The sequence below is a fragment of the Phacochoerus africanus genome, chromosome 1 (assembly GCF_016906955.1).
Source record: "Phacochoerus africanus isolate WHEZ1 chromosome 1, ROS_Pafr_v1, whole genome shotgun sequence".
Lineage (NCBI taxonomy): Eukaryota > Metazoa > Chordata > Mammalia > Artiodactyla > Suidae > Phacochoerus > Phacochoerus africanus.
Window position 1 is genome coordinate 277,360,905 of NC_062544.1, and position 14,003 is coordinate 277,374,907.

The 14,003-nt window shown below is 42.7% G+C and overlaps 1 protein-coding gene across 2 annotated transcripts in view; it reads left to right on the forward strand.

Annotated features, from left to right (window-relative positions):
* ITSN1 (intersectin 1) overlaps window positions 1-14,003 on the forward strand; it is a 235,828-nt gene that overhangs the window by 73,020 nt on the left and 148,805 nt on the right. For both annotated transcript variants that reach the window (XM_047795839.1, XM_047795833.1), the window contains exons 4-5: window positions 675-738; window positions 13,373-13,533. In XM_047795839.1, coding sequence (XP_047651795.1) covers window positions 675-738; window positions 13,373-13,533 — 225 coding nt within the window. The remainder of the gene's footprint in view (window positions 1-674; window positions 739-13,372; window positions 13,534-14,003) is intronic.

Below are 14,003 nucleotides of genomic sequence, written 5' to 3' on the forward strand. Positions count from 1 at the left end.
ACTTGTTTATTTGTGGGTTTGTCACATAGTTCTCTTTACTTTATTAATTCTTAATCATTGGTGTGATTCTTTTAATCATTGTTATTTATTCCCCATAAATATATTAGAAGTACCGGAAACTTGAAGTGTAGTTAATTGGGAAGGACAGGGAACTTTTTTATAAAGCAGAGGATGGGCCATCAGCTTCTCGAGGATTTCTGTAGCTGCACTTTGTTGAAATGTGTCACTGTTACCATCTTAATTACTTGAAGATTAATTAAAGTGAACAGTCTACCCCTAAGCAATGCGACTTACACTTTTTGAGATGACTTTTTTTTTTTTTGAAGTTTCAGTGCATTAGAAATCTTTATTTTTTTTAAATTTTAGAATGATTTATTTTTCCATTATAGCTGGTTTACAGTGTTCTGTCAATTTTCTACTGTACAGCAATGTGACCCAGTTACATGTGAGAAAAAAGAATGTATACATGTTTTTTTGTTTTTTTTTTAAGTGTTACATTCTAAAGTCAATGCTGATGGGTTCATTTTACTGTTATTTACAAATTTACTATTGAGCTTTTAAGATGGATTCAGTTCAGTGTCTATAGAATTATTCAGCTCTTTTAGCAATTTTGCCATAAGGAGAGTTCTGTCAACTGCCATTTTCTTCTGAAACTTTTTCCATTTAATTTACAGGTGATCAAGCTAGAAACTTTTTTTTTCAATCTGGGTTACCTCAACCTGTTTTAGCACAGATATGGTAAGTTGGAACTTTATATAATCAGAAGGTTATAGAATAAATTAGTCTAGGAATAGGTAATCTTGTTTTATTGTTGTTGATAAACACATTTTTATTGTGGAATGTTTTTAATGTTATTCCCTCAGAATTTGACAGTTCAAATATACAATTAAAGCAAAGATAGAAGGAACTTGGAAAATACAATAAACTGTACGTTTTTTCCTCTGATATGCATGAACTACACAAATTAATCTTGGAATAGCTAGCATTAATTTCTTAAGCTGCAGAAAGATAACCTGTGTCTGTGGTCGGAAATGCTCTATCACTTACTAACAGAGAAATACTTTTCAGATAGTTTGTTTCTGATACAGAACTCAAAAAAAAGTGGTGACATTTGCAGGATCACACTGTTATAAGGGAATGTCCAGTTGAGAAGTCTGCATTTTGATATGTTCTCACCAGCTTATTTTTAGCTGTCATCTACATCACCCGTACCCATCTGAATGTCCCATATTTCTTGCTTTATAATGTGATGCTTTTGTACCTTTCATTGAATAAAAGGTCAAGAAAATATTTGAAGGTTAATAGTCAAATAGGCAGTGCAGTAGTGAAATGACCCGTCTTTATTATGATGTTGTACAAGGTGAGCTCATAATAAATTGTGTGCGGTTCCTTGACTAACTGGCACAAATATGTATTCCATCTTTTGAAACCATGGGGAAAAAGGAGAGTGACTGCAGAAGAGTTGCAAATACAGTTGTTGTTGTTGTATTTTGTCCTTTTGCCTTTTCTAGGGCCGCTCCCACAGCTTATGGAGATTCCCAGGCTAGGGGTCTAATTGGAGCCACAGCCACTGGCCCATGCCAGAGCCACAGGTATGAGGAATCCAAGCCGTGTCTGCGACCTACACCACAGCTCAGGGCAATGCCAGATCCTTAACCCACTGAGCAAGGCCAGGGATCGAACCCGCAGCCGCATGGTTCCTAGTCGGATTCGTTAACCACTGTGCCACAGTGGGAACTCTGCAAATACAGTTTTGGGTTCTAGGTTTATGGCTTCGGGAAGATGTGATGAATTCCTTTGCCAAGAAGCCATGTTTTCTTGCATGTGTTGTTCTTACAGTTAATACTTCATTTCCCTGGGTCTCTTAGTGTTGTGGAGGCAGCTCGCTGTACAGGAAAGAGCATGTGATTTCTAGCTTGAATCCCAGCTGTACTTCTTTCTATCTTTATGATTTGGAACATGTGTTTACCCTCCCTAGCCTCAGTGTTCAAATCTGGGAAATGGGAAGAATTATAAGAATTATATTTCTTTTTCTCGCTCACTTTTTTTTTGCTTTTTAGGGCCGTGCCTGCAGCATATGAAGTTCCCAGGCTGGGGCGGAATCAGAACTACAGCTGCCAGCCTGCACCACAGCCACAGCAACACCGAGTCGGAGCTACATCTGTGACCTACACCACAGCTCACGGCAATGCTGGATCTCTGACCCACTGAGCAAGGCCAGGGATCAAATCTGCATACTCTTGGATACCAGTTGGATTCGTTTCCTCTGCACCACAAGGGGAACTCCCAGGAATTATATTTCCTTATTGAGGGGATTAGCAGAGAAACTGTATAGAAAGGACTTTGTATGGGCCCTGGTTCATAATAGCTCCTCAAAACAAAGCCCCACAGGATTTCCCGTTGTGGCGCAGCAGAAACTAATCTGACTAGTATCCATGAGGATGCAGGTTCAATCTCTGGCCTTGCTCATGGGTTAAGGATACAGCGTTGCTGTGAGCTGTGGTGTAGGTGCAGATGTGGCTCAGATCCCGAATTGCTGTGTCTGGGGCATAGGCCGGCAGCTGCAGCTCTGATTTGACTCCTAGCCTGGGAACTTCCATATGCTGCAAGTGCAGCCCTGAATAGCAAAAACAAAAACAAAACAAAACACCCAAACACCCCAAATCCCAAAATGTAGTTGCCATTATCATCAGGGATTGGGTATACCACGTGACTAAATTATCCAACTCATTGCTTGTTCCCTTCAGTCGTTAACTTCTTTTGGCTTCTTTTTTTTTTTTTTTTTTTTTTTTTGCTATTTCTTTGGGCCGCTCTCGTGGCATATGGAGGTTCCCAGGCTAGGGGTCCAATCGGAGCTGTAGCCGCCAGCCTACGCCAGAGCCACAGCAACGCGGGATCCAAGCCGCGTCTGCAACCTACACCACAGCTCACGGCAACGCCGGATCGTTAACCCACTGAGCAAGGGCAGGGACCGAACCCGCAACCTCATGGTTCCTAGTCGGATTCGTTAACCACTGCGCCATCAGTCGTTAACTTCTTTAATTTTTAAGTTTATGGACCATTAGTAAAGCCTGACCGAGTTCCTTGTTGCCTTTAAGCAGAGTCTATAGAACATAGTCTAAGCTTGATTCTAAGTGTCATCAGCATGAAAATCATTTGCTGTGTTCTGAAATAGCAAAACCTTCATGGGAAATTATATATTATTTGTGTGTCGATATATTTGAGTTGAAATGAGATGATATCAGATTCCTGTGCTTTTTTTGGTATCTACTTTATTTTCTTTTTCCTGGTTGTCAGCATATTGGCTGCCAGACTATCTCTTTCAACTATGACACCCTTCTGGTACTAACTCTGATCTACTTTGAGCTAGAAAAATAAGATAACCAAGTTTTTTTGGAATTACATTTTTTTTTTCTTTTTTGACCACCCTGTGGAATATGGAGTTCCTAGGCCAGGGATCAGATCCGAGCCACAGTTTCGAGCTACGCCACAGCTGTGACAGTGCCAGATACCTAACCCATTGTGCCAGGCTGGGGATTGAACCTGTGTCCATATGTTCTAAAGGCACCCCAAGTCCTGTTGTGCCACAGCAGAAACTCCTGGAATTACTTTTAAAATAAAGCCAAAAGGAGTTCCCGTCGTGGCGTAGTGGAAATGAATCCGACTAGGAACTACGAAGTTGCAGTTTCGATCTCTGGCCTCGCTCAGTGGGTTAAGGATCCAGCGTTGCCGTGAGCTGTGGTGTAGGCTGCAGACATGGCTTGGATCTGGCATTGCTGTGGCTGTGGTGTAGGCTGGCAGCTGTAGCTCCGATTCAACCCCTAGCCTGGGAATCTCCATATGCCATGGGTGTGGCCCTAAAAAAAAAAGAGCAATAAATAAATAAATAAACTTTTAAATAATACATAGATAAATAAAATAAAGTCAAACGCAGAGAGAGAGAGGCATGAAGAGACAGACGGAGGGAACACTCATGTACTTGTGAGCACAGGGCCCTGACCTGATAGTTAAGCGCCTCACTTTGAATGCAGGAGACTTGTGACATCTGTGTTAAACTTCTTTTGCTTTATGTTTGGGGTGTGATTGTGTTTCACACCATCAGTCCAGTCACTCACTAGCATCTTCCTTCCCCAGACTTAACTTCCTGCACTGCTTTTATACATATTTCCAATCTTTGAAGTTTCATTCAAGAGGCAGTCTTGCTGTTGTTGTTTTGTCTTTTTTTGGGCCAAACCCCATGACTTATGGATGTTCCCAGGCTAGGGGTCGAATCGGAACTGCAGCTGCCAGCCTACAGCACAGCCACAGCCATGCAGGCTCCCAGCCATGAACGACAGCTGTCTGGCTAAGAAGCTGGAATGCTGGATTGTGGAGTGGGAGGAAGATATATTGGTTAGGGTTAGGGTCAGGGTTAGGTGTAGGATTGAGCTCCAGCTCGGCTGCTTATTCACTTTGTAAGCCTGAGCAGTATGTCACCTTTGGAAATTTGGGTTTTTAAGTTTATAAATAATAGCTGACCTAATGAAATCACTTTCCCTCCCTGTCTCTTACTGTAATTTTGTGCTTTTGTGTGGTTTTCCTGGTGGGGTCACAGGGAAGGCTCTGGTTCCTTTTGGAAGAAAGAGGAACGTGTTTGAGTCTATAAAGTCATGGGTGGTCCCTGTGTCAGTCATCTTGGGAAGAAGAAAAATTTGGGAGTTCCCTGGTGGCACAGTGGGTTAGGGATCTGGCATCAGAGCTATGATATGGGTTCAATCCCTGGCCTTGGAACTTCCAAATAACTGTGGGTGTGGCCAAAAAAACCCCAAAAAACAAAAACCAAAAAAACAGAGAGAGAGAGAATTTTGGATTAGGAATTAGGAACTATTTCTAGTGTCTCACTTTCTAGGCCTTTCTTTGCTCTGGACCTGGGTTCAGACATGAGTGATCTGGATGCTGGGGAGTTTTTTTTTTTTTTTCCTTTTTTCACCACACGCATAACATGTGGAAGTTCCTGGGCCAGGGATCGAACCTGAGCAACAGCTGTGGCAACACCAAATCCTTAACCCACTGTGCCACGGCGGGAACTCCTGGGGAATATCTATTAGAAGTCTTTATGCTTTTATTCCATGTAGAAACTATATTCCCATTAACTGATTTATGAGCTTTGGAACCGTAACCTGCTAATACTTTGGGGCTACGATCTCTCCAATCTGAATTCTATTTTTTCCTTTTTTAATTTTGTCTTTTTAGGGCCACACCCGTGGCATGTGGAGGTTCCCAGGCTAGGGGTCTAATTGGAGCTATATCTGCTGACCTACACCACAGCCACAGCAACGCGGGATCCGAGCCACGTGTGCAACCTACACCACAGCTCATGGCAATGCCGGATCCTTAACCACTGAGCAAGGCCAGGGATCAAACCCGCATCCTCATGGGTACTAGTCGGGTTGTTACCACTGCGCCAGCGCAGGAACTCCTCCAATCTGATTTCTGATTAAGAGTACAGGGAAACCTAAATTCTTCCTCAGAGGTTGGAGTCACGTCAGTGTGTGTAACGCCAGGTTATGCCAGTGGCCAAAGATGATACGTCTTCCTAGAAATTATCTTACTAATTAATGCGCAACTGGAAGGAAACTGGCCAATATCCTGTATCCTTCTGGCAGCTTAAATACTTAGCATCATTCCACCTGTGGCCGGGTGTGGACACAGAGAGAGGAATGGGCAAGACCCTTGAAAGGAGAGGAAAGAAAGAGGTCAAATGAGGGCTTTGAAATCCATGGCAGGAGGGGCCGCAGAAGTGGGAATTAGAGGGAGAGAAATGAGGGAGAGGGAGGGAGCACGGCCTGGAAATAGACCCCGAGAGGAGGAGGAAGCCAGAGCCTCAAGGGCAAAAATTAGAGCACCTTGGTGATCTGGTTCAAGGATGGGGTGTCACCTGTGTGACACCTTAGGCTACTTCTGAGTATGTCGGGAAGCCTGTCAGCCTCCAGCAAGATCAATTTCCCAAAGTCATTTGCCAAAAAAAATAGTTGTCCTGGACGCTTGTGTGTCTTCACCGTCTCAGTTCACAGCCCTGGGCATCTGTCCAGCTGCCGGTAACCTTTGGCCTGAGTCCTCTTTGCCTTGCTCTGCCCACCCAGTCCATCAGCATGACTTTTGACTCCATCTCAACTGGAGCTGGCCTACACCACAGCCACAGCAACACCAGATCTGAGCCATGTCTGTGACCTACACCACAGCTCATGGCAATGCCGGATCCTCAACCCACTGAGCAAGGCCAGGGATCGAACCCGCAACCTCATGGTTCCTAGTCGGATTTGTTAACCACTGAGCCACGATGGGAACTCCTCTTTTCTTTTTTGTCTTGTCTTGTCTTTTTAGGGCCACACCCACTTATGGATGTTCCCACGCTGGGGGTCACCTTGGCGCTTCAGCTGTCAACCTACCCCACAGCCACAGCGACTCGGGATCCCAGCTGCATCTGTGGTCTGCACCACCGCTCCTGGCAACGCCAGATCCTTCACCCACTGAGCCAGGCCAGGGATCAAACCGCATCCTCCTGGATACTACTAGTTGGGTTCATTACCGCTGAACCACAACGGGAACTCTTTGGGTTTTTTTCTTCATAGCACTTACCATCATGTGGAATAATCTGGCTCATTTTCTTGTTGACTGCCTGCCTGCCCTGAAACAAGCTTCGAAGGCAGGAACCTTGCCTGTCTTTCTTAGCTATAAGCCCAGTTCCTGGATAGAGACCTTAGTATGTGCCCCCTTCAAAAAAAATTTGCTGGGTGAATAACCAACAGATGAAGGAGTGACAGGGCCCGATTAATCCGCACAGTGAGAGGTGAGCAGCCTGGGACGAGTTTTGTGGATAAGTGGGCTCCTAAAGGAAATCTGTCAGCTTCAGCTCCCATGAGTGAATGAGATGAAGCGAGAGGAGACCAGTCTTTCCCGCCAATCCTCTGAAACAGACAAGATTGTTTCAGAATTGCTACACTCATATCCGCCACAAACCCCAGACTCTTCAGGGGCTTTCAAGGTTACTTCACAGGTCTTTTGGTTATAGACTAAAGATACATGAAGTATCATATTCAGAAATTCTTGGACTAGTTTTCTTCCCTCCCTTCCTATGTGGACATGTTACTTATTTAAAATACTATTAGGTGTATTTGTTTTTGTTTTTATTCAGTTTAGGGAGCCACGCTCATCTTGGTGAACTTAATTTTCTCCTTGAATACACTGCATATTAACAAGGTTCCCAAAGCCAAATTATAGAAAAGTATGAACCTAGAGAAGTCCCACCCCCTCTCCTAGTCTTTCTTCCTGTTCCCACGACTTTATTAGTTTCTTTTTATCTTTTCTTTGTTTATTTTTGTGGGAAAAAAGTATGGCCGTACTATGTCTGTGAATTTATATTATTTTCTCAATTGTGGCTCAGCAGTAACAAACCATGAAGACCTGGGTTCCACCCCCGGCCTTGCTCAGTGGGTTAAGGACCCAGTGTTTCCGTGAGCTGTGATATAGGTTGCAGATGTGGCTTGGATCCCACGTTGCTGTGGCTGTGGCCTAGGCAGGCAGCTGCAGCTCCGATTTGACCCCTGGGAACTTGCATATGCCACAGTTGCAGCCCGAAAAAGACAAAAAAATTTTTTTCTCTTCCTTCTTACTTTGAAAGTTGCCTCCTGTAAATGTTCTTTTGTTCTTTGCTTTTCTCACTTAACAGTATATCCTGGAAATCACTCATATCAGCCCATAGAGATCTTCCTCATTTTTTTTTTATACTTACATAATACTTACTGTGGAAAATACACCATAGTTTATTCAACCAATCTCCTGGGTTATCTGCGTTTGGGTTATTTCTAATGTTTTGCAATTACAAATGAGGCAGCCAAGAATGAGTTAAGTCAGTATTTTTGTGTTGTTGCAGGTGTTTGTGCAGGGTGAATTCATAGGATTGAGTTACTGTGTTAAAGAGTAAATGCATATATAAATGAAGTATTTTTCCCCACCAGCAGTATCTGAGAGCAATATGTGGTTTATTTGTACAAATCAAACAAAACCCTTACCCTTAGTATCCAGCATACTTGTGGATCTTTTTTTTTCCCACAACCATGCCTATTGTTAGTTATGGATTTTAATATCAGACTAAACATTATATTGAAGATCAGTTTGGGGAGTTCCCGTTGTGGCTCAGCAGTAACAAATCCGACTGGTATCCACGAGGATGTGGGTTCGATTCCTGGCCTCATGCAGTGGGTTAAGGATTCAATGTTGCGGTGAGCCTTGGTGTAGGTCGCAGACACGGCTCGCATCTGGTGTTGCTGTGGCTGTGGTGTAGGCTAGCAGTTGTAGCTCTGATTTGACCCCTAGCCTGGGAGCCTCCATATGCCATGGGTATGGCCCGTAAAAAGATCAATTTGTTTTCAAGAGTCATAAATAGCAACTGTTTGACTTATTTATATAGTAAAATTTTTTTTTTTTTTGGCCCTAGCCTAAAGTTCTGGCACCAGGGGTGAAACTCACCCCACAGCTCTGACCCCAGTCACTGCAGTGACAACACTGGCTCCTTAATCTGTATGGAACTCTGTTTCATACTTTTTTGTGTGCGCATGTGCTTTTTAGGGCCACACCTGCGGCATATGGAGGCTCCCAGGCTAGGGGTCTGATCAGAGCTACAGCTGCCAGCGTAGCTCACAGCAACTCGGGATCTGAGCCACATCTTCAAGCTACACCACAGCCACAGTAACGCTGGATCCTTGACCCACCGAGCAAGGCCAGGGATCGAGCCCACAACCTCATGGTTCCTAGTCAGATTCTTTTCTGCTGCTCCACGATGGGAACTCCCATACTTCGTTTTAACTTTGGGAGTTTTGTGAATTTAATTTCAGAATTCCCAGACTTTTTCTTTTGGGGCGGCAACTATTAGAAATTCATAAACTGAGAAGTAACTGAATAGGAGATGAAATGGACCACAGTGCTGAAATCATTATTTGCAGAGAAGCTTTGAGAAATAGAACTACAGTTCCAACTTTTTTTAAAAGAATTACACAAAAGTGTCAAAAAAGAAGTTGTGGGATTTGGGTGGCTATCTAGAACCTAAGCATTAAGTGTTTCCTCTCTTGTCCCATTGAGGCTTCTCCTAATTAAGCCGTTACTAGAAATTCTTTTCTCCCGTGGCTCCCTCATTAACCCACACTGGATATTTTTGTTTCTGTCTAGAAAACATATTTTGGGGCAGTGTTGTGAAGAATAGGGCATGGGAGTCTATCTGCCTGATTTTTCTTTTTGAGTATGTGTGTGGATTGTCGGGAATATCTATCCATGAAAACTATGTGAAATAGCTGAATATCTTTTTAAAAATATTTGGTAAATGAAAGAAGCTCACCATTCCATTTTCTTGATCTGAATTCCTTTGTAAAACCCGAAAGATAGTACAAAAATAGAACAGCCAGAGTTCAGTCTCAGTTATGATCACAGACACAGAAAATCAAAGCAAAATCTTAGCCAGTAGAATTCCACCCTGTCCGGAGGCTATGACCAGCTCAGGTTTATGCTAGGGGTGCAAGATTGGTTGAGAATCAAGGCATTTCCTCAACATTATTGTATCAGCAGATAAACAGAAAAAGAAAATGTGTGATCAGACCAGCAGGTGCTGATGCGATAAAAAATGTAATAACCATTTCTGATAAGTAGAAAAGGGAACCACTTAAACCGGTCCGATTACTCTCTAACAATCAGTACCAAATATTATTCTAAGCAATGGAACACTATGGCCATGTCACTTAAACTCAAAACTCAGCAGCAGGGGTGCTCACTTATTCAGCCAAGTCATAGAGGCAGTAAGACCAATAAAAAGAGGAAGGGTGCAAATATTGAAATGAAAGTTAACTCTTTTTGCTAGTTAGGTGATTGTGTAAGAGTCACAGAAGTATAGTAAGATAGCTCAATATAACCAGCAGAAATGATTATTAAAAGCAAACTTTTCTCTCTGCCTGAAATAAACACCTAAATATAGAAATGGGGGACCTGTTCTATTTTAAAAAGTGACAGAAATGATACCATTCCGAAGAATACATTTAACAGGAAAAGTAATTACTTCCATGAAGAAAATGATATAATCTCATTAAAGGAAATATTAGTAGAACTAAACATACGATTTTCTTTGGACAAACTATGAGGAACCTGTCAGATCTCTAAAAATTAGTGTATCTAATGCAGTTACATCTTGGAGTTCAATAGAATTGTTTATAGAGTAAATTATCTTAAAGTTCATATGGAAAAAGAACAGCTGGAGTTCCCGACGTCACGCAGTGGTTAACGAATCCGACTAGGAACCATGAGGGTTGAGGGTTCGATCCCTGGCCTTGCTCAGTGGGTTAAGGATCCAGCATTGCCGTGAGCTATGGTGTAGGTTGCAGACTCGGCTCGAATCCTGCCTTGCTGTGGCTCTGGTGTAGGCTGGCGGCTACAGCTCCAATTCGACCCCTAGCCTGGAAACCTCCATATTCCACGGGTGCAGCCCTAGAAAAGGCAAAAAGACAAAAAAAAACAAAAACAGCCAAACAAGGTTTTTGTTTTGTTCTTTTTAAAAAAAAACCTTACCAGATACCAGAACATACCTTAGAGGCAGTGTGATCAGATTATTGTCACATTGACCTGGAAATTGTTCACTCTGTTTCTGGAGTAGATAATCCAGAAATTGGTCTCATTTCATATAAACATTTAATAAACTACAAAAATATGTTTTACTTCAATGAGAAGAGGATGGATTAGTTAATAAATATTGCTGGGAAAGCTAGATACCATTTGAAGGAAATCTGGTTGAACCCTGGTATAACATACTTACATGCAGTTATGGTCTGTTTATAATTTTTGGCCAGATCCTTAACCCACTGAGCCACTAGGCAACTCCCACAGGTGGTTTAAAGATGGAAATGTAATAACAATACTACAATCTTGCAAAATAAATCTATGTGATAGAAGAAATACTACATATATATATGTAGAATTTCTGTACGGTAAGGATATAAAATGAACACAGTTTTGAAAGCCGTTCAACAACCGACAGACAAACAGTTGATACATTATATACAATGAGCTCTTTTGTAGGTGTAGGTCACAGATGTGGCTTGGATCCCGAGTTGCTGTGGCTGTGGTGTAGGCTGGCGGCTACAGCTCTGATTCGACTCCTAGCCTGGGAACCTCCATATGCCATAGGGTGTGGCCCTAGAAAAGGAAAAAAGACAAAAAAATAAAAGATGGCTAGGAGTTCTCCTTTGGTGCAGCAGGTTAAGGATCTGGCACTGTCACTGCAGTAGCTGGGGTCAGTCTTGTGGTGTAGGTTCAATCCCTGGCCTAGGAACTTTGGTGAGCATCACCAAAAAAACCAAAAAAATCTCCCTTAAAAAATAAAAGACAGCGAGTGATGGCATTTTAATTGGAATAGCTGGTCTTCACATTGGAAGTTTCAAATAAAACCTCTATGAAGATTTGTTTAAAAAAATAAATCCTTGTGCCTTTATTATCCAGACTTCAACAATTGAAATTGAAATGAACATTTTTCATGCAAAAGAGGTGAAATCATGAATGTGCACAGTTTGGGTTTGTAAAATGTAGTTGCCGGTTGCAAGTGCCAGCCCTTGTCTTCCTTTTGCTTACGCTTCTTTGAGAGAAATACTTTACATGATAGGTCAGGGGAAGTAGCACCGGATCATTATTCTAAATAGCAAGCCCAAGTGTAAGCACATTTGGTTAATTTTCACAGCTTTAAAAGTATTGCCAGTATAGAGAGTCCCCTTGTGGGGCAGCAGGTTAAGGATCTGGTGTCACTGCTATGGCCTAGGTTGCTGCTGTGCCCTGGGTTTGATCTCTGGCCTGGGAATTTTTGCATGCCCGCAGATGTGGTGAGAAAAGTAAAGAAAAGAAAGGAAAAGTATGCAGGTGCTGTAGCGTAGTGGAGCACAGCATGTCAAGTCCCCACGGTGAGGTTTATAGAACCCCACAGAGGAGGTGATGCAATCTAATCAAGTATCTAGAAATAAACTCTGTGTCTAAATACTTCCCCCCTCCCCATAGCTCTATGGTCACATAATTCACATAACAATCCATGGTTTTAAAGTATACAGTTCATTGGTTTTTAAGTCTGTTCAGATTTGTGCAACCATCGCCACTGTCCAATTTAGATCATTTTCTTCTTTTTTCTTTTAGAGATTATTATTTATTAATAAAGCAGTACATATATTATCATTAACATTATTGTAGTGCTTTGAAAACTGCATTTCAGTATTATTGACATTCTTTGTAATCCTATGGTTTTTTTTTTTTTATTTTATTGGAATATAGTTGACTTATAATGCATTCGTTTCAGGTATTCAGCAAAGTGAATTGGTTATACATTGCCAATTGGTTATGCGTCCCTACATAAAATAGATTATTTTCCCACATAGATATTATAAACTATTGAGTAGATTTCCCTGAGCTATATAGTGGGTTCTTGCTAATCATCTATTTTATACAGTAATATGTATGTGCTATTCCCATTCCCCCAGTTCTCCCCATGCCCCTATGGTTTCCCCTATGGTAACCATAAGATTGCCTTTGAAATCACTTGATTGCTTTTTAGATCGTTTTCTTTTCTTTTTTTTTTTCTTTTTTTGGCTGCCCCATGGCATATGGAGTTCCTGGGCCAGGAATCCAATCCAAGCTGTAGTTGCAACCTAAGCCATAGCTGCAGCAAAGCCGGATTCTTAACCCACTGTACAGGGCTGGGGATTGAACCTGTGTCCCTGTGCTCCCAAGACATGGCCAATTCTGATGTGCCACAGAGGGAACTCCTAGTAAACCATTTTCATCATTCCAAGAAGGAACCGTATTTGATGTCCATAGTACATACCCTGACATTCAGAGTGAAAATTACCCTTTGTATCCCATAAGGGTATCACAGTAACAACTATTGCATATTTATGTAAAATCTTGTTAGTTTTCCCCTACAGCTTGGTAAACTAGTTTCGTGGGTTTTTGTTTTTGTCTTTCTAGGGCCACACCCACTGCATGTGGGGGTTCCCAGGCTGGGGTCGAATTGGAACTGTAGCCACCGGCCTACACCACTGCCACAGCAACTCGGGATCCAAGCCAGTCTGCGACCTACACCACAGCTCACGCCACTGCGGGATCCTTAACCACTGAGTGAGGCCAGGGATGGAACCCATGTCCTCTTGGATCCTGGTTGGGTTCGCTACCTGCTGAGCCATGATGGGAACGCCTGTGTGTGTTTTGTTCTTCCCAGGCTCCCAGGAGCTGATTCTTTAGCTTTTGTGTGGGTGCGAATGGTTGGGGAGAGATTCCTTTAAGGTCACAGTCATTCTGAGCCTTTGCTGCCGGTTCGCAGGGCACTGGCTGACATGAATAATGACGGAAGGATGGATCAAGTGGAGTTTTCCATAGCCATGAAACTCATCAAGCTGAAGCTCCAAGGCTATCAGCTCCCCTCCGCACTTCCCCCTGTCATGAAGCAGCAACCAGTTGCTATTTCTAGTGCACCAGCGTTCGGTGAGTCTGACAAGACATCGGGTCCTATGTTTCATTGTATGTTTTTAAAATAAGCATTTCCCCTTTTATTCCTCCCTCGCAGTTTGTAGCGTTGTGAAATTCTAGGAGGTATACTGTCTGAAAAATGGCAGCCCTGCACAGAAAGTCACCGATGGAAGGGAAGAAGGTTCACCTTCTACCCCCGGGGGGAGAGTCATTAAAATGAAAAGCAAGGTGCAAATGGCCGGGGGGTGGGGAAGGGGCGAGCTTGCAGCCTGCGGCTGGCACCTTCATCTCTGTCTTACTCTTACTGGATTCTCGGCCCTCACGTTGTCACATGCTTCCTTTTCCCTTTCTGTTTTCAGACTGTCTTTATGTTTCCTCATGTGTTTCCTTTCATTTATGGTATCTAGAAATATGTATTTTCTTCGCAGTAGTGAGGCAACTTGGCCACGTTGCGTTCTTTCTTAGAACAAAATGCCACCAAGGGA